We start from the raw sequence: 23,321 nt of genomic DNA, 5'->3' as shown, positions 1-23,321 counted from the left end.
GTTTTGGCTGGACATTGCCGCTTTAAGTGTGCTGATCCACAGTTGCCGCATGTCGTGACGTCATGGCGTTCGTTGCGCCACCACGCATGCGCAGTTCAGTCCTGCGTAGAGCGTGCCTGCGCGTCACGTCCCTCTGCGTCGACGTCTCTTTGGCGCATACAAGTGCGGGAGGCCTTGGAAAGCGTGCAAAATGGCCACCCTCGTCCGTGCTGCGGGCCGGGAGGAACTTGATTGACTGGACCCGCTCGGCCTCGTAGGATCCCTTCCGTGCCAATTCGGCCTCCTGGAATTGGGAGTACCGGCTGGTCGCATTTTCGTGGAGGACACAGGTTTCAATGGCGGTGGCTAGGGTGAGGCACTTTATTTTGAGGAGCTGCTGGCCTAGGGTGCCCGAGGTGACCCCAAAAACTATCTGGTCCCGAATCATGGAATCGGTGGTGGCCTCATAGCCGCAGGACTGCGCGAGGATACGGAGGTGTGTCAGAAAAGATTGAAAAGGCTCATCCTTACCCTGCAGGCGCTGCTGGAAGAGATACCTCTCGAAGCCTTCATTCACTTCGACGCTGAAGTGTTGCTCAAGTTTTAGAAGGACCGTCTTGTACTTCGTCTTGTCCTCGCCTTCCGCGAATGCCAGGGAGTTGTAGATCTGGATGGCGTGTTGCCCTGCCGTGGAGAGGAGGAGGGCGATCTTCCTGGTGTCCAATGCATTCTCCCTGCCTGTGGCTTCTAGGAAGAGCTGGAAGCGCTGTTTAAACAGCTTCCAGTTGACGCCGAGGTTTCCAGCGATTTGGAGCGGCCGCGGCGGGCTGATGGTGTCCATGGCGCAGGATGGCGGATCTCTGAAGATGTGCAGGTAGGTCTCACAGTTGCTGGGGAGTTTCCAATCCTGGTATCATGTCGTGTTGGGTGTTCCGATATACAAACAAACCAACACGGTTGTAGATGGTACAACTCTGTTTTATTATTCTGTATGATAACAACTGTTAACTTCTGGCTGTGGTTCGTACATCACCCGTTAACCTGTGGACCCAGCCCTAACACTATCTTAGAGAGGCACTCAGCATATGGTCTATGTCTGAGTGGCGCGCTGTGAGCTCTGTGCTCTGAGCTATCTCCTGGCGGAATGAGCGGGAACTGTGGTGTTCCCTGTTTTATAGTGCGTGTGCTCTCACTGGTGATTGACTGCGATGTTGCGTGTGTGTTGATTGGTCTGTCAATCTGTCCATCAGTGTGTGTGTGTGATTGCACCACGATATGTTAATATGGATACCATGACACGGTGTACCACTTTAAACTGTATTGGACTGAGCCTGTCACATGATGAGGAGGAATTAACCCTGCTTAGGGCGTCCGCCCACAGACCTGCCTCTAACTCTCCACCTAACGCCTCCTCCCACTTGCCCTTCAGTTCCTCCACCGGGATTTCCTCCGCCTCCAACAACTCCTGATAGACATCTGACATCTTCCCCTCCCCACCCAGATACAAGAGACTACTCTGTCCTGTATCCCCGGTGGCGGCATCAACGGGAAAGCCAACACCTGTTTCCTCATAAAGTCCCACACTTGCAAATATCTGTAACCATTCCCCAGCGGCCACTTGAACTTATCCTCCAGCGCCTTCAGACTGGGAAAACTCCCGTCTATGAATAGATCCCCCATCCGTCTAATTCCTGCTCTCTGCCAGCTCCGGAACCCGCCATCTATCCTGCCCAGTGCAAACCTGTGGTTATTGCAAATCGGGGTCCAGACCGACGCACCCTCCACCTTCTTATACCTCCTCCATTGCCCCCAGATCCTCAATGCCGCCACCACCACCGGGCTAGTGGAGTAACGGGCCGGCGAGAACGGCAGAGGTCCCGTTACCAATGCTCCCAAGCTGGTGCCTTTGCATGACGCCGCCTCCATCCGCTCCCATGCCGACTCCTCCCCCATTACCCGCTTCCTAATCATCGCTATATTCGCCGGCCAGTAGTAGTTGCAGAAGCTCGGCAGCGCCAACCCACCCTGCCCCCGACTGCGCTCCAACAACATTTTCTTCACCCGGGGGGTTTTATTCGCCCACACAAAGCCCCAAATAATCTTATTCACCAGCTTGAAAAAGGCCTTAGGGAATGAAGATGGGGAGGCACTGAAAGACAAACGGAAATCTGGGTAGGGCCGTCATTTTCACCTGTACCCTCCCCGCCAATGATAGCGGGAGCAAATCCCATCTTTTAAAGTCCCCTTCCATTTGCTCTACCAGCCGGGTTAGGTTGAGCCTGTGTAATGCCTCCCATTTCCGAGCCACCTGTATTCCCAGGTCGCGAAGGCTCCTCTCTACCATCTTGAGCGGCAGCTCCTTCAGTCTCCTCTCCTGCCCCCTTCCCTGGATCACGAACAATTCACTTTTTCATGGCAGGATTCCCACCCAGAACATGACTCTGGGTTACTTGTCCAGCGACATTGCCACTTCGCCACTGCTTCCCCTAACAATGTAATTGACATTAAAATTGACAACAACCCCCACAGATGTATTGTGATAAATCTATTTTAGTCAGATGAGCAAGAGACTCTAAGAGAAATAGAATCCATAGACTCTCTACGGTGCAGAAGGAGGCCATTCGGCCCATCGAGTCTGCACCGACCCTCTCGAAAGAGCATCTTACCTAGGCCCTCTCCCCTACTCTATCCCCGTAACCCCACCTAAGCTTTGGATACGAAGGGGCAATTTAGCGGGCCAATCCACCTAACCTGGGTTAGATAGGGTGGACAGTGAGAGCCTTCTCCCGCGGATGGAAATGGCTAGCACGAGGGGACATAGCCTTAAACTGAGGGGTAATAGATATAGGACAGAGGTCAGGGGTAGGTTCTTTACGCAAAGAGTAGTGAGGCCGTGGAATGCCCTACCTGCTACAGTAGTGAACTCGCCAACATTAAGGGCATTTAAAAGTTTATTGGATAAACATATGGATGATAATGGTATAGTGTAGGTTAGATGGCTTTTGTTTCGGTGCAACATCGTGGGCCGAAGGGCCTGTACTGCGCTGTATTGTTCTATGTTCTATGTTCTATAACCTGCACATCTTTGGACTGTGAGAGGAAACCGGAGCACCCGGAGGAAACTTCTGTAGACCGGGAGGAATGTGCAAATTCCAGCAGACAGTCATCCGAGGTCGGAATCGAACCCGGTCCCTGGTGCTGTGAGGCAGCAGTGCTAACCACTGTGCCACCGTGCTACTCGTAGATGCAGGATAGTCCATGCCCTGAATACCATATGTTTACCCTGAGGTCTTTGTAAATAGTTGTCGATAAATTGTTTGCATTTAAACTTTGCTGACTGCCAAAGTCTGTCAGAGGGATGCAAAGCCTCATCAAGGTTCAGTAAGGCTAAAGAGCAAAGGTCTTAGTGAAATTTCAATGCCGCTCGGTGACAAGCTGAAACTGCCCACCCCTATCCAGTAGCTCTTTATCTGTGGGTCTTCTATAAGCGAGACTGCCGCCGGCTCCCCAGCCTGCGACGAGACACCATCACTTCCATTAAACACTGCCCAACCTGTTGGTGTGGAGTTTCTGTTGGTGTTATACTATTGCATTCCATTTTGCTCATGTGTGCTGTACTTTAGTGTCATGTAATGTTTTGTTTTTGTGTGGTGTGATGGCATTGTTGTGTTGTTGGTTTCGTGTATTCAGTATGGTTTTACACTTTAGGGAAGTTAGGAGAGAATTAATTACTGGCGATATTTTCTGTGCAGGTATTTATACAGTGACGACCGAGAGGACTTCTTCACCAACACACAGCGGCATCAGATAGTAAGTACCGGGCTCTCCGAGTAACCTGTCCCTCCTGGTACAGGCTGGCCAACTTCAAACCATCCACTGCATTCAATACCTATTGGCTGTCACCATGTCCCGGTAGTTGGGGAAATGATGATGAAGTCACATTTATTCCTTGTTTCGAATGAAAGTTTAATTCAAGTTGTCAGTAATGATGTTGGTTCTTCAAGCTGCATCTGTTTTTTTTTCGCGCATTGTTAGTTTTGGAGCAGTATTACTGTGAATTGAATGCCTGTAAGTAATGGGTAATTGTCTGCAGGTTTGTAAAATGCTGTACATTGCTGAATCCCCCACAATCAACATCCTGGGGGTTACCATTGGTCAGAAACTGAACTGGATTTTTCACATTAATACTGTGGCTACCAGGGCAGGTCAAAGGCTAGGAATCCTACGCCGAGTAACTCACCTGAACCCCCCCAAAGCCTGTCCACCATCCACAAGGCACAAGTCAGGAGTGTAATGGAATACTCTCCACTTGCCTGGATGAGTGCAGCTCCAACACTCAAGAACCTCAACACCATCCAGGACAAAGAAGTCCGCTTGATTGCTCCTCATTCCACAAACATTCAAACCCTCCCCCATCAATGAACAGTGGCAGCCATGTGTACCATCTACAAGAAGCACTGCAGTAACACACCAAGGTTCCTTAGACAGCACCTTCCAAACCCATGACTACTACCATCTAGAAGGACAAGAGCAGCAGGTACCTGGGAACCCCACCACCTGGAGGTTCCCCTCCAAGTCACTCACCACCCTGACTTGGAAGCATATCGCCGCTCCTTCACTGTCGCTGGGACAAAATTCTGGAACTCACTCCCTAACAGCACAGTGGGTGGACCTACACCTCAAGGACTGCAGCGATTCAAGAGGCAACTCATTACCACCTTCTGAAGGGCAACTAGGGATGGGCAATAAATGTTGGCATAGCCAGCGACGCCGTAAATGAATTTAAATAAAACGTGCAGACTCAACAAATGACCATGCTCATTCCCTTCCACGTGTCTCTGTTCATTTATTTTTGTTACTTTTTAATGTTCAAGGGACAATGTTGTGATGTAAGAAGGCTGACGTTCCTCTGTCAGGCCTCTGTGTGTGTAGTGTCTGATGAAGGAGATGTGAGAGTGCTCCCACACACACTGAGTTCAGTGGCACAAGATAAATCTGACCTCAGCTTGGCCTTTTGGAAGTCTGAATCTCAGTCCTCGTGGGGCGTGAGCTGCTGCCCCCTTTAATAAAGGCGAGGGGAGTCAGACGAGTAAGCAAAAGAATAAGTTTACTTCTAAGAACATACTATTTACACAGGGCCATGTTTCACACCGACGTAAAAGTGTGATGCGATTGTCCCCACCCCCTGCCAGTGATGTAACGGGATTCCCGATGTTGAAAATCAGGAACATCATTTCCATTCTTTAATATCTCCTTATCATGCCTCTACGCCCGAATCATATCCCCCACCTCCCCCCATAAGAAAATCCATTCACACTGGTATGGTCTCCCAAGGCACGGACCTGGGGAGCAGGCCTTTCAGTAGAGCTCAGGGAGTACATTGCTCAGGGAGGAGTGGGTAATGTGCAGGCACTACCTGGGCACAACACTCACACACTACCTGGGCACAACTCTTGGGCACAACTCCTGGGCACTCCCTGGGCACCGTCCTCTCCAATGCTACCTGGGCACTGCCCTCCCGTTGCTACCTAGGCACTACTCCCTCCCCCCCCCCTCCGGCGCTAGATGGCCACTGCCCCTCCCTGGTACTGCCCAGGCACCTACCCCCCACAGTGCTGTTTGGGCACAGCCCCCCAACGCTACCTGGACATTGCCCTCATCCCAGCTCTGCCCAGGCACTGTCCTCTAACATGACCCAGGCACTAGCCACCCTGGCATTACCCGGGCTATATACCAGAGGCAGGGCTCAGGCCGTGTGTGAGGGGGTGGGGGGGTGTTCATGGTTCACTTTTGGCGGCCCGATCTTCAAAACACTAAGTTGCTGGCGGGGTTTGGCGCCTTCGGATATTTGCCGATATCCGGGAAAACTCTGCCCCGGGTCTTGTCCAACCTTGGCTTCTTTAACAGATGTATTTGATCTGATTCTGATCTTCGTCACCCTTGTTCTCACTTGGGCAGGTTTATGAAATATTAGCGAGGACAAAATACGGACGTCGGAAGAAGGCCCAGATTGGTATCACCAACCTGTTAAATGGCAACGTGTTTACAGCGGCATTTCCGCTTCATGATGTAAGAGTTTTGCTTTGCTTTTGAATTCTAGTTCCAAACTTCAGAAATATTTTAACCGACAGGTCACACATCGTTGAAATTTAGGCACAGCACCTTAAATCCGGCTATCCAAAAAAGTGTCTAAAAACATGAAAAAGGCCTAGAAATTCTTTAAGCGGGCCATGCAAGAATTTGAAGTGCTATTAAATGAGTGAAATAAACTTACTGGCTTGTTTGGGGAGTTGGTGCATTAGTGCAGTGACGTGCTGAGCAGTTATCCACTTTCCGCGTCTGCCCTTTTCCATGTACTGAGCAGCCAGCGCAATCCTTGATCCCATTCAACCTGAGAGTCTGGGAATTTGCCCTTCTCTCCACAACTTCCATCCTGAGCGTTCCTCTAATAGTATTAATAATCTTTCTTAGTGTCACAAGTAGGCTTATATTAACACTGCAATGACGTTACTGTGAAAATCCCCTGGTCGCCACACTACGGCGCCTGTTCGGGTACACTGCTGGATAATTTAGAATGTCAGGGCGGCACGCTGGCGGAGTGGTTGGCATTGCTGCCTCACGGTGCGAGGACCTGGGTTTGATCCCGGTCCCGGTCACTGTCCGTGTGGAGTTTGCACATTCTCCCCGTGTCTGTGTGAGTCTCACCCCCACAGCACAAAAAGATGTGCAGGATAGGTGGATTGTCATGCTATATTGCCCCTTAATTGAAAACAAATAATTGGGTAGACTAAATTTATATATTTTTTAAAAATCAGAATGTCCAATTCACCTAACAAGCACGTCTTTCGGGACTTGTGGGAGGAAACCGGAGCACCCGGAGGAAACCCACTTAGACACAGGGAGAACGTGCTGACTCCGCACAGACAGTGACCCAAGCTGGGAATCGAACCCGGATCCCTGGCGCTGTGAAGAACAGTGCTAACCACTGTGCTACCGTGCTGCCCTAGCACTCCAGTGACCTGATGCGAACAAAGTTTTCGAAGTTGTGGCCCAATCAAATCACTGTCTAGCATTGGTGTAGCAACCTTAGATTTAGACTTATGTTTCCACATGCGGAAGCACCTAAATCTAAGGACCATCGATATAAGAATGGTAAAGAATTGAGAAGAAACTTCTTTATTCAAGAGTGGTTAGAAGATGGAACCTCCAGCAAGTAGGGAAATTTCAGAACATGCCGGATTTGTAGCCCTGCTAATCTGAAATTCATAATGCTAATGAGGAGAAAAGAGGGTGGCCTGGCTCTTGTGATCTGCCCTCTGTGACCCCATGCTCCCTCTACTGGGGGCTCCCTGTCAGACATGCTCAGATGGAAGATTTATCCTGACCAGTCTGACCGAAGACTTCGCTCAGACAAAAGTGCGGGCACAGTGTTTGGCCCACTTTATGGATCTGAGAGAAGTGTGCAGGGCAGGCATTGCTGGTGCAAACTCTGATCAGCCCTTGAGAGTCAAGCAATCGCTCATGGTCATAATTGGTTTTGATTGCAGGGTCCATATGAAGCCCAGGGTAAGGGCGTGTCTCCTGAGGAGCTCAGCAATAGACAGGTATTGTATGAATACTGGGCTCGCTGGGGCAGATGGTACAAGTACCAGCCCCTGGACCATATCCGGGATTACTTCGGAGAGAAGATTGCTTTTTACTTCACGTGGATTGGTATGTTTCTGCCTGATTGGCTCTTTAGTTTAATCTTCTTCAACTGTCTCACATTCACTATGGAGAAGGAAGCCCTGAATCAGCCCCATTAACCCGTCACTTTATCCTCCCCTCAAATATCCGGCCAATTCTCCTGAAACCTTTCCTCCACTATCTGATTCCCTGGGCAGCCCACAGCCTTCTGCCTAAAGTATGTTCATGTCAAATGACTGTGCACTAATCATCTCTTCTAACCTCGAGCCTTATGGCTCAGTGAATGCATGGCACCACCCAGGCAAGGCTGAGCCAGTCAAACGCCAAAACCAGGTGGGGTGGGGGGATGTGCAATCAGCAGTTTGCACTGAGCTAACTCATAGAATTTACGGTGCAGAAGGAGGTCATTCGGCCCCAAACTAGCTCGAGCTAGTTCATCTCATCGCTGAGTACTCTGGATGGCCACAAGGGGAAGCTTGCAACTCAATCAACTGTCTGCTGTGGGGTGTCAATGTTTTTAAAAATATTTGTTTAATTAAAGTTTTGCAACGTTTTTCAGAATAAATAGTAATAATCCTAACACAGCAAAATAGAGTGAACATTAACATAGTGCAAAAAGAGAATATACAATAGCAATTGACTCGACGTGACCCCACGCGCCTCAGTCTTCCCACACCCTCCCAACGGAGCACTCACCCCCACTCCCCTACGGGTCGCTGCTGCCGCTGACGTTTTAATTTTCCCTGAGAAGCCATCGGACGGTATTATGCCCCCCGCTCAACAGCAGCAGCTCTGTACACTTGGCAACAATATTTGCACACATAAGTAGGCATCTGTTCGTGGTGTTGTCGTCCCTTGCTTCACCCAGGCGGAGTTTGCTGTCGTTGTCGTCTCGTTCCGCTTCTGCGGCCCTCCAGTCTTCCCCGTTTTCTGTTCCTTTGGACGTTAAGTTTGTTAACGTTTCCCTGCCTCCCCCCTCCCCCTCCCTGGCTCTCCTCTATTGTTCCGTCTCTTCCCTCTACCCCCTCTCTCTCCGCTCCTGCTCCCCTCCTCCTCTCCTTCCTCTTAGATTTAGCTGTCCGCCCCCCCCACTCCCAGTCTATCTCTCCCTCTCATGCTTTGGCTACTCTCCCCTGTTAATTGGCTACCTGGCTATTCTTCTGCTTGTTTGTTGGCCACAAACAGGTCCCGGAACAATTGGGTGAATGGCTCCCACGTTCTGTGGAAGCCGTCGTCTGACCCTCGGATGGCGAATTTGATTTTCTCCATTTGGAGAGATTCCGAGAGGTCGGACAGCCAGTCTGCAGCTTTGGGCGGTGCTGCTGACCGCCAGCCGAACAGGATTCTACGGCGGGCGATCAGGGAGGCAAAGGCAAGGGCGTCCGCCCTCCTCCCCAGGAATAGATCTGGCTGGTCTAAAACCCCGAAGACCGCCACTTTCGGGCATGGATCCACCCTCAGCCCCACCACCTTGGACATTGCCTCGAAGAAGGCTGTCCAGTACCCCGCAAGTCTGGGGCAGGACCAGAACATGTGAAATCCTTGCGCACGTGGAGGTGGAGTTGACCCTATGCAGTGCTTCGCTCCAGAGTCCCCACCCTATTTTGATCCCCAGGTCCTCCTCCCACTTCATTCTTGTTCCGTCCAGTACGGTGTCAGCCCCTTCTACCAGTCGGTCATACATGTCGCTACAGTTTCCTTTATCTAGTGTGCTTGCGTCCAGTAACTCTTCCAGTTGTGTCTGTCGTGGCGTTGTGGGTACGTCCCTGTCTCCTTTCGTAGGAAGTTTTTTAGTTGCAGGTACCTTAGCTCGTTCCCCCTGGCTAGCTAGAACTTCTCTGTCAGTTCGCCCAGTGTTGCGATCCTGCCGTCCGTGTATAGGTCCCTGACTGTCAGTGTCCTTCTTTTCTGTCCCCAACTTTTGAAGGTGGCGTCAGTCAGCGCTGGCGTGAACCTATTGTTGCTGCAGATGGAAGCTTTACCTGACATTCTGGTCAGGCCAAATTGTTGCCGGAGTTGGTTCCAGGACTGGAGGGTGGCTATTACCACCGAGCTGCTGGAGTGTTTTTTGGGTGGGGATGGGAGCGCCACCCTGGTGAAGGCCCGGAGGGAGGTCCCCATGCAGGAGGCCTCTTCCGCGCGCACCAACTCGGCTTCTGGCTCCTTGATCCATCCCTTATTCGCTCGGCCGTCGCCGCCCAGTGGTAAAGTTGTAGGTTTGGGAGGGCAAGCCCCCCCCTGGATTTTGTTTTGGGGGGGTGTCAATGTTACCCTCCAATACAAGCAGTGCCCTTGCTTTCCAGAGGGATCGCTAGGAAAAGTTGGAAAGTTATATTGGACCTTGGAAAGACTGCATTTAAGACGACTGTCTTTAGAATCAAAGGATCATAGAATTTACAGTGATGAAGGAGCCCATTTGGCCCATCGAGTCTGCATTGGCCCTTGCAAAGAGGAGCAGGGATAGTCCTGGATATCAAGTGGCATGTGAGAGTACCTTTAAGAAATGGGTGTTTATAAATAGGTGTGTATATAAATATCTGTAGTGAGAGTACCTTTAAGAAATGGGTGTTTATTACTGCAGTGATGTCAGAGAGTGGGTGGAGCTGGGCTGTCTGTCAGCTTTTTACTTTCGCTTTAGGCCTTTTGCTGCAGGGTGGGTTTGGTTTCAATTTAGTTTTGGAGAAGCTGAAATCACAGCAGGATGTGTGTGAATCTCTGCAAGCTTATGAATGCCCATTTGCTGATTTCAACGTGGTAACTTCTCAGTCGTGAATTTAAACCTGAGGTGCTTCTGTCAAAAGATTTTGTTTTAAGTCTTATGGATGTTAAAAGGAAAGCTCAAGGATTACTTAGTGTTGTATTCTTTGGGGGTTGTATTTGAATTGATGGTTGCTAAGATGTTCACTGTATGTTTTAAAAAGGTTAACTTGAGTTCATAGAATAAACATTGTTTTGCTTTAAAAAATATTTTTCCATTTCTGCTGTACCACACCTGTAGAGTGGGCCGTGTGCTCCCCATACCACAGTCTATTAAAAGTTGTGGGTCAGGTGGACTCATGATACACTTTGGGATTCAGGCCCATAACACAAGGCCCTGAGGAGATTCTCAAGGATGATACCAGAACCACAGGAAAGGACTAATTAGCTGGATCTGATTTATTTTGATAAAAGATGGCTGAGGGGTGATCCAATCGAGGTCTTTACAAGTTTAAAAAATTTTTAGAGCGCCCAATTCGTTTTTTCCAATTAAGCAGCAATTTAGCCTGTCCAATCCACCTACCCTGTATATCTTTGGGTTGTGGGGGTGAAGCCCACGCAAACACGGGCAAACTCCACATGGAAAGTGACTCAGAGCTGGGATCGAACCTGGGACCTCGGTGCATGAAGCAGCAGTGCTAACCACTGCGCCGCCGTGCTGCCCTGAGGTCTTCAAAATTTTGATAAGTTTTTTGATAGAGTGGTTGCTGAACGAATGGGCTGGATTTGACGTCTGCAAATCAGGTGTGTCAGCACTCGCTCCTCCCACCAACACCGCAGTCTTTTGTTGCCTGCTGCAATCGGACATGAAAAGATTTGGGAGTGTTTTATGGCAGCTATGAAGAGGCAGCACAAGGTCGGAAGGAGAGGCCAGTCACATGTATCGACAGAACCTGACAGTGTTCTAATGTCCTTTTCATTCTTTCTAAAATAAATCATTTTTGAGCCTGTAATAAAAAAATGAAGACCGACTCCGAGAGCAGGGACCATTGAACTGTTACTGAACATCCTGTTTGCGGCTTTAGCCCTCTGTCACATGACGTTCCGGCCTACAGTCCCGATTAGGCCCGAAGCCCCAGTTTGCACCTCTAATTGGCCTTCTTTCTGTTGAATGGTCACTAATTGGCCATCCGATACTTGATTGGACAGAGACAGCAGGGGCGGGAGGGAGTGGACCCCTCAGCTTCCGCCTCGCCTCCCTCCCCCGCAGAGGAACGTGAAACCCAGCCCTCATGTTTCCTCCTGTGGGGATGGGCATAACGAGAGGCCATCAATGTCAGATAGTCACCAAGAAATCCAACGGGGAATTCGGCAAATACGTCCTCAGCCAAAGAGCTGTGAGAATGTGGAACTCCCTATTGCACAAAGGTCAAAGTTTTCTGGCCCTGCCTGCTGATGATCAATCGAATTCGGCTGGCTTGTTGCATCCACTGCAGTGGGGCCAGAATTCCCGGTCAAAATGTATGAAGCTAATAGTATAGATGCATTTAAGGGGAATCTAGATAAGGATATGAGGGAATGGAGGAGTATGGTGGTAGTTTTAAATGAGAAAAAGTGGCTTGACTGGACCAGTTGTGTTAATGGCCTATTTCTGTAATTCGGTGTATCTTGAAGTGTCTATTATCCCTATCCGTTTGTGCCGGGGTACCCATTATCCCTACATTTTCCCGCTGGCAGTATCTGATGTCCCTTTTCCTTGGCCTGTGGTATATGATACACCACTCGGACAAATACTGTCTTCCAGGTTTAAAAAATTATTTAATGGGGATGTGGGTGTCGCTGGCTAGGCCAACATTTATTGTCCATCCCTAATTGGCCTCGAGAATGTGGTGGTGAGCTGCCTTCTTGAACCGCTGTTGTATCCATCATGTCGGCTGTTGGTTTGTTAATTGATTTACTAATTTTTTTCCCCAGGATTTTACACAGGATGGTTGCTACCAGCAGCAATTGTAGGAACGGTAGTCTTCTTTGTTGGAATCTCCCTGATGATGACTGACATTCCTATGTAAGTCCTGAGCCAAACAGTAAACCAGAGAATTAGTGGCCCAAATACAGTCACAATGTCCAGTGGTACAATCTGAATTGAGTCAACCTGTATAGTCAGAATGTGGTTACACTGTACAGAGCTACAGTCTTGTTGTCCATCGTACGCCGTTTCTCAGTCCTGCAAACCAATGTGGTTACATCTCAGTTGAAAGGTCCTGAGAATAAATTGACAGAATCTTGGTTCTTGCTGGGGAGGAACAACTCCAGGTGTAGTCCAGGAGCACTGGGCGTGTAGCTAGCAGCGTTAACTACTATTATACTTGATCCTGAGATTCTGATTCTTCTCTCCAGAAAGGAAATCTGTGAACAAGGATATAATTACACAATGTGCCCACTCTGCGCAAACTGCGAACCCTGGAAGCTCTCCAGCATCTGCTCGCTCTTCAAGGTAACCCTGCTTCTTCCTTCATTCTGTCCTGAGCACGTTTGAGAAACTGAATCTGTTAGTGTAACTCTTGCAATGGGATATTCCTGGAAAATTGCGCAGATGTGACCTGTACACAAGAAACAAGACAAATCCAACCTAGCCAATTACCGCTCTATCAATCTACTCTCCATCATCAGCAAAGTGATGGAAGGAATCATCAACAGTGATATCAAGCGGCACGTACTCAGCAATAACCTGCTCACAGAGCTCAGTTTGGATTCTGCCAGGGTCACTCAGCTCCAGACCTCATTACAGCCTTGGTTCAAGAATGAACAAAACGGTTGAATGCTAGAGGTGAGCTGAGAGTGGCTGCCTTTGACATCAAGACAGCCTTTGACCGGGTGTGGCATCAAGGAACCCAAGCTAAACTGGAGTCAATGGGAATCAGGGGGAAAACTGTCTGCTGGTTGGAATCATACCTGGCACAAAGGAAGATGGCTGTGGTGGTTGGAGGCCAATCATCTCAGCTCCAATCAACACTGCTGAAGCTCCTCAGGGTAGTGTCCTGGTCCCAACCATCTTCAGCTGCTTCATCAATGACCTCCCTTCCATTATAAGGTCAGAAGTGGGGATGTTTGCAGATGACTGCACAATGTGCAGCACCATTCGTGACTCCTCAGATACTGAAGCAGTCCAAATGCAGCAAGAGCTGGACAATATCCAGGCTTGAACTGACAAGTGGTAAGTTATTTTCACGCCACACAAGTGCAAGGCATTGACTATCTCCTAAAAGAGAGGATCTAACCATTGTCCTTTGATATTCAATGGCATTACCATTGCTGAATCCCCACAATCAACATCAGAAACTCAACTGGGCTAGCCTATTAATACTGTGGCTACCAGAGCAGGTCATCGCCTGTGGCGAGTAACCCACCTTCTGACCCCCCCCCCCCCCCCCCCCCCCAAAGCCTATCCACCATCTACAAGGCACAAGTCAGGAATATAATGGAACACTCCACTTACCTGGATGAGTGAAGCTCCAACAACACTCAGGAAGCTTGACACCATCCAGGACAAAGCAGCCCGCTTTACTGCTCCCCCTTCCACAAACATTCACTCCCACCACCACTGACGAACAGTAGCAGTTGTGTGTACCATCTATAAGATTCACTGCAGTAACAAACCAAGGTTCCTCAGACAGCACCTTCCAAACCCACGACCACTACCATCTAGAAGGACAAGAGCAGCAGATACCTGGGAACCCCACCACATGGAGGTTCCTTTCCAAGTCACTCACCACCCTGACTTGGAAATATATCACCGTTTCTTCACTGTCGCTGGGGCAACATCCTGGAATCTCTTCCCTAACAGCACAATGGATGCACCTACACCTCAGGGACTGCAGCGGTTCAAGAAGGCAGCTCGCCACCACCTTCTGAGGGGCAACTAGAGATGGTAATAAATGCTCGCCCATCCAGCGATGCCTGTTGAGATCTACCATGCGGTTCAGTGTAGTCTCGTATACACTTTAACTCAGTAGACATTTAAGCTACATGTCGCGGGTGCGAAATGAAATCTTTTATTGTGCCTATTGATTATAACTGAGCGTTGAAATCTTCTTGTGGTTACAAATCAAACATTCTCAGTAAAGCCCCTGCCAGCAGAAAATTTTAAGAGGTACAATTAACTTTGTAGCTTACAAACAAATTGAACTTCCAAAAAATACAGAAATGGTTTCTTGCTCAAAGCAAAACAGCTTGCGCAGACTTTACAATTAGAGTAGAAATATGAAAATACAAAATAAGGATAGCAAGTAGTTAGATAATTGGTATAGAGTGATCCCGGAATGAAAATGGCTGCCGGACCTCTATCTTTAAGGAAAATGTTATCAGTCGGACTCCATCAATTCCGACCCCTGCAATGTGTTGATTGGCTTGGATGAGTCCCAAATGCATTTGATTGGATGGTTAATTGTCAATCATCAATGTGCAACATAGATGTGAATATGTTGTATCTTTGGGTGTTTGCTGTGTATTGGAATGTGATCAGATCTGGTTTCTGCTGAGTGCTATACTTATTCACATTTTGAACAATTGTAGATTCATGTTAACTTATGGTGCACTTTTTTGATCTTTATTGAATTGTTTCATTTGCTTCTAGTTAGGCTGCAAACATTTCAAATGTTTCAAATCTATGCTTTTATTATTGCAAGCTGTAGGCTTTGTAATCTGAGGTTGTGTTTGCAGTCCTATGATGGAATTCATTTTAAAATGAATTTTGACGTGGGCGTTGGTATTTACATCAAAATGGCTAAATCAATAATCCTTTTCCCTATCAGAAATAGCTGGTTTCCTTCAATGCCCTAAATTAATTTTTAAAAACAGCAGCAGGAACAGAGAATCCCGCCGCCAATGAATGGCGTGCTGGAGAATCCCGCCCGGTACATGTCAATAAGATTTGTTCCGTTTCATTCAGCCCCCTGACCCATTCAATTAGATCATGGCTGGTCTGTAACTTAACCCAACTTGACTCTGTAATCCTTCACTCTCTTACCCAACAAATATCCCATCAATTTAAATTTTGAAATTTCCAAGTGATGCCTGGTCTCAAGAGGTTTTTTGGAAGAATTCCAGTTTTCCACTTCCCTTTGTGTGAAGAAGTGCTTTCACACATCAGCCCTCAAGGGCCAATCACTAATTTTGAGGTAACACTCCTCATTCTATGTTCTCTCACCGAGAAAATAGTTTCCCTCTATCTACCAACAAATCCTTTAATCAATCTTAAACCCCTCAACTAGATCACCTTAATTTTCCATACACCAGGATGTGAATTTGTATATTGATAAATATAGGTATATTATTGATCATTTGTGTGTCTCCTTTCCTCCAGGTGAGCAAACTCTTCGACCATGGGGGCACCGTGTTCTTCAGTGCCTTCATGTCACTGTGGGCGGTAACATTCCTCGAGTTCTGGAAGAGAAAGAATGCTACCATGGCCTATAAATGGGATTGCTGCAACTTTGAGGAAAATGAGGTAAAAAGATGGTTCAAGTAAGCAAGACACACCAAAGATTACCCGAATCCCCAATTCCTAATGTGCCAGCTGGCCTTAGAGGGCAGAAGTCTCACTTCTCAGTCCAAAGGTTCAAATCCTGCTCCAGTAACTTGATAATCGAGGCTGCTATGTCCCAGTGCAGTACTGAGGTGTTCGGTATCAGAGATTACATTCCCGCTGATTATGCATCATGTGATGTGTTGTGACATTAGCAGAGTATTTGTATTGGCTTTGGACAGTTCTTGTATGAGCAACACATCTTAATAAACCTCTCATCGTGTTTTGAAAGAATCCAGAGTGTGGCCACCTCTAAACCTTTTCTCTTCGCCGCAAATAAAGAAATATAAAGGAAGATAAAACTGGCGACGAGGATTGAGGCAAAAAAAAAATCACTGGAAGGAGAAATTTGTCGTCTAAACAGTGGAGCCAGCATCGGGAGCAACAGAAGATTCTTGGGATCGGACTCGAGCACGCATGCTGGGCCAAGCGCTGTCGCCGATGCTGAAGGGTTTAAAATATGAGGCGGGATTCTCCGCCCAACCGCGACAGATTCCTGGAAAATCCAGCCTGTGATTTTCGAGTTGAACTCTGAATAAAGAAGACCGACAGTTAGGGAAAGCTCGCTCGCCGTTGAAGTGATTAGGGTCTGGGATACAGGGGCCGCGCACATGGTAAAGCTAAACGGGCTGCAGGAAATGGGGATTTCAACGTCTGCCGACTCTCCACGGGCCACTACTCGGGGAAAAGTCGAACTACAATCAGGCAAAATGAATAATATCTAGTTGCTTGTAATAAATGGGATTGTTTGTGCCATCCTTTCCATAAGAATCAGAAGGGAGGAAGTTGGTTGAAGTGCAGACCATTGGAGCCAGGATCTGAAATGGCGGGAAAAATGGACACCACAGTGCATTTGATGAAGACTATGAGACTTGGAACTTGTACATAATGAAATGAAAATGAAAATCGTTTATTGTCACAAGTAGGCTTCAAATGAAGTTACTGTGAAAATCCCCTAGTCGCCACATTCCGGCACCTGTTCGGGGAGGCTGTTACGGGAATCGAACCGTGCTGCTGGCCTGCCTTGGTCTGCTTTCAAAGCCAGTGATTTAGCCCTGTGCTAAACAGCCCCTGGGAAAGATTCCTATTATTTCTTTTTTTAAAATTAATTTAGAGTACCCAATTATCTTTTTTTTCCCAACCTAACCTGCACATCTTTGGTTGTGGGGGTGAAACCCACATAGACACGAGGAGAATGTGCTAACTCCACACAGTGACCCAGAGCCGGGATCGAACCTGGGTCCTCTGCGCCGTGGGCAGCAGTGCCACATGCCGCCCTAAGATTCCTATTATTTCTCATAGCAAATCAGACACCAGAGGTCTTTTTTAAAAAAAATATTTTACTGAAAGTTTTTGGCCAACCATCACAGTACATTGTGTATCCTTTACACAGTAATATCACAATATGAATAACAATGGCCAGTTTTATAAACAAGAAATAAATAATATATAAACAAAAACTAAAACAAAACTAAATGGCAACTGCCTTGTCCCAAATAAATATTCTCCAAAAATATGTTTTAACCGTCCAATATACAATTATCTATAACAACAACCTGTACATATTATACTTATATACTTATATATTAACATCCCTGAGAATCCCTCTGGTTCCTCCCCCCCCCCCCCCCCCCCCGGGTTGCTGCTGCTGTCTTCTTCTTTTCCATTCCCTCTATCTTTCTGTGAGGTATTCGACGAACGGTTGCCACCGCCTGGTGAACCCTTGAGCCGATCCCCTTAGGACGAACTTAATCCGTTCCAGCTTTATAAACCCTGCCATGTAATTTATCCAGGTCTCCACACCCGGGGGGCTTGGCTTCCTTCCACATCAACAGTATCCTGCGCCGGGCTACTAGGGACGCAAAGGCCAAAACATCAGCCTCTTTCGCCTCCTGCACTCCCGGCTCTTCTGCAACCCCGAATATAGCCAACCCCCAGCTTGGTTCGACCTGAACCCCCACCACCTTCGAAAGCACCTTTGTCACCCCCACCCAAAACCCCTGTAGTGCCGGACATGACCAGAACATGTGGGTGTGATTCGCTGTGCTTCTCGAGCATCTCGCACACCTGTCCTCTACTCCAAAAAATTTACTGAGCCGTGCTCCAGTCATATGCGCCCTGTGTAACACCTTAAATTGTATCAGGCACACGAGGACGATGAGTTTACCCTACTTAGGGCATCAGCCCACAGCCCCCCCTCAATCTCCTCCCCCAGCTCTTCTTCCCATTTCCCTTTCAGCTCATCTACCATAATCTCCCCCTCGTCCCTCATTTCCCTATATATGTCTGATACCTTACCGTCCCCCACCCATGACTTTGAGATCACTCTGTCCTGCACCTCCTGCGTCGGGAGCTGCGGGAATTCCCTCACCTGTTGCCTCGCTCTCAGTTGCATATACCGGAATGCATTCCCTTGGGGCAACCCATATTTTTCGGTCAGCGCTCCCAGACTTGCAAACGTCCCATCTACAAACAGATCTCTCAATTGTGTTACTCCTGCTCTTTGCCATGTTCCAAATCCCCCATCCATTCTCCCCGGGGCAAACCTATGGTTATTTCTTATCGGGGACCACACCGAGGCTCCCGTCTTTCCCCTATGTCGTCTCCACTGCCCCCAAATTTTCAGAGTAGCCACCACCACCGGGCTTGTGGTGTATTTCTTCGGTGAGAACGGCAACAGCGCCGTCACCATAGCTTGTAGGCTAGTCCCCCTACAGGACGCCCTCTCCAATCTCTTCCACGCCGCTCCCTCCTCTTCTCCCATCCACTTACTCACCATTGAGATGTTGGTGGCCCAGTAGTAATCACTCAGGCTCGGTAGCGCCAGCCCCCCCCTATCCCTACTACGCTGCAAAAATCCCTTCCTCACTCTCGGGGTCTTCCCGGCCCAAACAAAACCCATGACACTCTTCTCAATCCTTTTGAAAAAAGCCTTCGTGATCACCACCGGGAGGCACTGAAACGCAAAGAGGAATCTCGGGAGGACCACCATTTTAACCGCTTGTACCCTCCCTGCCAGTGACAGGGATACCATGTCCCATCTCTTGAAGTCCTCCTCCATCTGTTCCACCAACCGCGTTAAGTTTAACCTATGCAATGTACCCCAATTCTTGGCTATCTGGATCCCCAAGTAGCGAAAGTCCCTTGTTAACTTCCTCAGCGGTAAGTCCTCTATTTCTCTGCTCTGCTCCCCTGGATGCACCACAAACAACTCACTTTTCCCCATGTTCAATTTATACCCTGAAAATTCTCCAAACTCCCCAAGTATCCGCATTATCTCTGGCATCCCCTCCGCCGGGTCCGCTACATATAACAACAAATCATCTGCATACAGAGATACCCGGTGTTCTCCTCCCCTGAGTACTCCCCTCCACTTCCTGGAACCCCTCAATGCTATTGCCAGGGGCTCAATCGCCAGTGCAAACAATAATGGGGACAAAGGACATCCCTGCCTCGTCTCTCTATGGAGCCGAAAATACGCAGACCCCCGTCCATTCGTGACCACGCTCGCCATCGGGGCCCTATACAGCAGCTGTACCCATCTAATATACTCATCTCCAAAGCCAAATCTCCTCAACACCTCCCACAAATAATCCCACTCCACTCTATCAAATGCTTTCTCGGCATCCATCGCCACCACTATCTCCGCTTCCCCCTCTGGTGGGGGCATCATCATTGCCCCTAGCAGCCTCCGTATATTCGTATTCAGCTGTCTCCCCTTCACAAACCCAGTTTGGTCCTCATGGACTACCCCCGGGACACAATCCTCTATCCTCATTGCCATTACCTTGGCCAGAATCTTAGCGTCTACATTTAGGAGGGAAATAGGTCTATAGGACCCGCATTGCAGCGGGTCTTTTTCCTTCTTTAGGAGAAGCGATATCGTTGCCTCCGACATAGTCGGGGGCAGCTGTCCCCTTTCCTTCGCCTCATTAAAGGTTCTCATCAGTATCGGGGCAAGCAAGTCCACATATTTCCTATAGAATTCGACTGGAAATCCATCCGGTCCCGGAGCCTTCCCCGCCTGCATACTCCTAATTCCTTTCACTACTTCCTCTATCTCTATCTGTGCTCCCAGTCCCACCCTCTCCTGCTCCTCCACCTTAGGAAATTCCAGCCGGTCCAGGAAGTACATCATTCTCTCCTTCCCATCCGGGGGCCGAGCTTCGTATAATCTTTTATAGAATGCCTTGAACACTCCATTCACTCTCTCCGCTCCCCGCTCTATCTCTCCTTCCTCATCCCTCGCTCCCCCTATTTCCCTCGCTGCTCCCCTTTTCCTCAATTGATGGGCCAGCAACCTGCTCGCCTTCTCCCCATACTCATACTGTACACCCTGTGCCTTCCTCCACTGTGCTTCTGCAGTACCCGTTGTCAGCAAGTCAAATTCTACGTGTAACCTTTGCCTTTCCCTGTACAGTCCCTCCTCCGGTGCCTCCGCATATTGCCTGTCCACCCTCAGAAGTTCTTGCAGCAACCGCTCCCGTTCCCTACTCTCCTGCTTTCCTTTATGTGCCCTTATTGATATCAGCTCCCCTCTAACCACTGCCTTCAGCGCCTCCCAGACCACTCCCACCTGGACCTCCCCGTTATCATTGAGTTCCAAGTATTTTTCAATGCACCCCCTCACCCTTAGACACACCCCTTCATCTGCCATTAGTCCCATGTCCATTCTCCAGGGTGGACGCCCTTCTGTTTCCTCCCCTATCTCCAAGTCTACCCAATGTGGAGCGTGATCCGAAATGGCTATAGCCGTATACTCCGTCCCCCTCACCTTCGGGAACAACGCCCTTCCCAAGACAAAAAAGTCTATTCGCGAATAAACTTTGTGGACATAGGAGAAAAACGAAAACTCCTTACTCCTAGGTCTGCTAAATCTCCATGGGTCTACTCCTCCCATCTGCTCCATAAAGTCTTTAAGCACTTTGGCTGCAGCCGGCCTCCTTCCAGTCCTGGATCTCGACCTGTCCAGCCCTGGCTCCAGCACCGTATTAATATCTCCCCCCATTACCAACTTTCCCACCTCTAGGTCCGGGATGCGTCCTAGCATGCGCCTCATAAAATTGGCATCATCCCAGTTCGGGGCATATACGTTTACCAAGACCACCGCCTCCCCCTGTAATTTGCCACTCACCATCACGTATCTGCCCCCGCTATCCGCCACTATGGTCTTTGCCTCAAACATAACCCGCTTCCCCACTAGTACAGCCACCCCCCTGTTTTTCGCATCTAGCCCCGAATGAAACACCTGCCCCACCCATCCTTTGCGTAGTCTAACCTGGTCTATAAGTTTCAAGTGCGTCTCTTGTAACATAACCACGTCTGCCTTAAGTTTCTTAAGGTGTGCGAGTACTCGTGCCCTCTTTATCGGCCCGTTCAGCCCTCTCACATTCCACGTGATCAACCGGGTTGGGGGGCTTTTTACCCCCCCCCCCCCTTGTCGATTAGCCATCCCCTTTTTCCAGCTCCTCACCCGGTTCCCACGCAGCTGTGTCCCCCCCAGGCGGCGCCCCCCCGCCCACCCCACCCCATTCCGGCTCCCCCCTCTCCCCAGCAGCAGCAACCCAGTAACTCCCCCCTCCCACCCCCTCGCTAGATCCCCCACTAGCGTAATTACACCCCCTATGTTGCTCCCAGAAGTCAGCAAACTCTGGCCGACCTCGGCTTCCCCCCGTGATCTCGGCTCGCACCGCGCGACGCCCCCTCCTTCCTGCTTCCCTATTCCCGCCATGATTATCATAGCGCGGGAACAAAGCCCACGCTTCCCTTTTGGCCCCGCCCCCCATGGCCAACGCCCCATCTCCTCCACCTCCCTTCCTCCCTCCACCACCACCTGTGGAAGAGAGAAAAGTTACCGCATCGCAGGATTAATAACATAAAACTCATCTTTCCCCCCCCCTTTTTCCCCCCTCTTCGCCCCCCATACTCGCCCCACCACTTTGTTTCAAACGTTCTTTTTTAGTAACCCGCTTATTCCAGTTTTTCTTCCACAATAAAAGTCCACGCCTCATCCGCCGTCTCAAAGTAGTGGTGCCTCCCTCGATATGTGACCCACAGTCTTGCCGGTTGCAGCATTCCAAATTTTATCTTCTTTTTGTGAAGCACCGCCTTGGCCCGATTAAAGCTCGCCCTCCTTCTCGCCACCTTCCGCACTCCAGTCTTGATATACGCGGATCACCGCGTCCTCCCACCTACTGCTCCGAGTTTTCTTTGCCCATCTAAGGACCATCTCTTTGTCCTTAAAACGGAGGAATCTCACCACTATGGCTCTAGGAATTTCTCCTGCTCTCGGTCCTCGCGCCATCACTCGGTATGCTCCCTCCACCTCCAGCGGACCCGCCGGGGCCTCCGCTCCCATTAACGAGTGCAGCATCGTGCTCACATATGCCCCGACGTCTGCTCCTTCTGCACCTTCAGGAAGACCAAGGATCCTTAAATTATTCCTCCTCGCGTTATTCTCCAGCACCTCCAATCTTTCCACACATCGTTTATGGTGTGCCTCGTGCATCTCTGTCTTCACCACCAGGCCCTGTATATCGTCCTCGTTCTCGGCAGCCTGTGCCTCCATGACCCGAAGCTCCCACTCCTGGGTCTTTTGCTCATCCTTTAGCCCTTCGATCGCCTGTAATATCGGGGCCAACAGCTCCTTCTTCATCTCCTTTTTAAGCTCTTCCACGCAGCGTTTCAAAAACTCGTGTTGTTCAGGGCCCCATATTAAACTGCCACCTTCCGACGCCATCTTGGTTTTTGCTTGCCTTCCTTGCCGCTGCTCTAAAGGATCCACCGCAATCCGGGCACTTTCCTCTCCTTTTTCCATCCGTATCCAGGGGGGATTCCCTTCTGGTTTACCGCACAGTGCTTTTAGCCGTTAAAATTGCTGTTGGGGCTCTTATTAAGAGCCCAAAAGTCCGTTCCACCGGGAGCTGCCGAAACGTGCAGCTGGTCATCGCCGCACCCGGAAGTCCGACACCAGAGGTCTTAAACGTAGCAACATTTCTCACCTCAGAATGGTGTAAAACGTTTCTGATGCTGTAAATGTTAGTTCATCCATAAAAACCAGGAGATTAAGATATTAATTAATTCAATCGAGGACTTTGAGGGGTATTTCTCTCCTCAACCTTTATTGATTGCAGAAATGTTTTGGTTCCACCGCCATAGTTAGGAAGAATGTGAAAACGTTTTACAATTCATAGCAACTTTAAGAAGGTTCACAAAGTATTGCAAATTTGGTTCAACACTTGATGATGCTCTTCATGATAGGCTGATTTGTGGAATCTGCAGTGAAGCTATTCAAAGGAAGCTGCTTACTGTAAGTGATTTAACTCTAAACGTTGCTGTAGAAGTTGCCACATCAATGGAGTTAGCAACAAGTTGA

At 49.0% G+C, this 23,321-nt stretch overlaps 1 protein-coding gene across 1 annotated transcript in view; it reads left to right on the top strand.

The window, feature by feature from the left end:
• LOC140389059 (anoctamin-7-like) overlaps window positions 1-23,321 on the top strand; it is a 275,652-nt gene extending 252,331 nt beyond the window's left edge. The window contains exons 7-13 of the mRNA XM_072473221.1: window positions 3,732-3,789; window positions 5,938-6,048; window positions 7,527-7,692; window positions 12,337-12,427; window positions 12,760-12,856; window positions 15,725-15,885; window positions 23,207-23,321. Coding sequence (XP_072329322.1) covers window positions 3,732-3,789; window positions 5,938-6,048; window positions 7,527-7,692; window positions 12,337-12,427; window positions 12,760-12,856; window positions 15,725-15,885; window positions 23,207-23,321 — 799 coding nt within the window. The remainder of the gene's footprint in view (window positions 1-3,731; window positions 3,790-5,937; window positions 6,049-7,526; window positions 7,693-12,336; window positions 12,428-12,759; window positions 12,857-15,724; window positions 15,886-23,206) is intronic.

This window comes from Scyliorhinus torazame, chromosome 14 (assembly GCF_047496885.1).
Source record: "Scyliorhinus torazame isolate Kashiwa2021f chromosome 14, sScyTor2.1, whole genome shotgun sequence".
Classification (NCBI taxonomy): Eukaryota; Metazoa; Chordata; class Chondrichthyes; order Carcharhiniformes; family Scyliorhinidae; genus Scyliorhinus; species Scyliorhinus torazame.
Note: the sequence above shows the minus strand (reverse complement) of the source record. Positions and strands in the feature narration are given on the sequence as shown.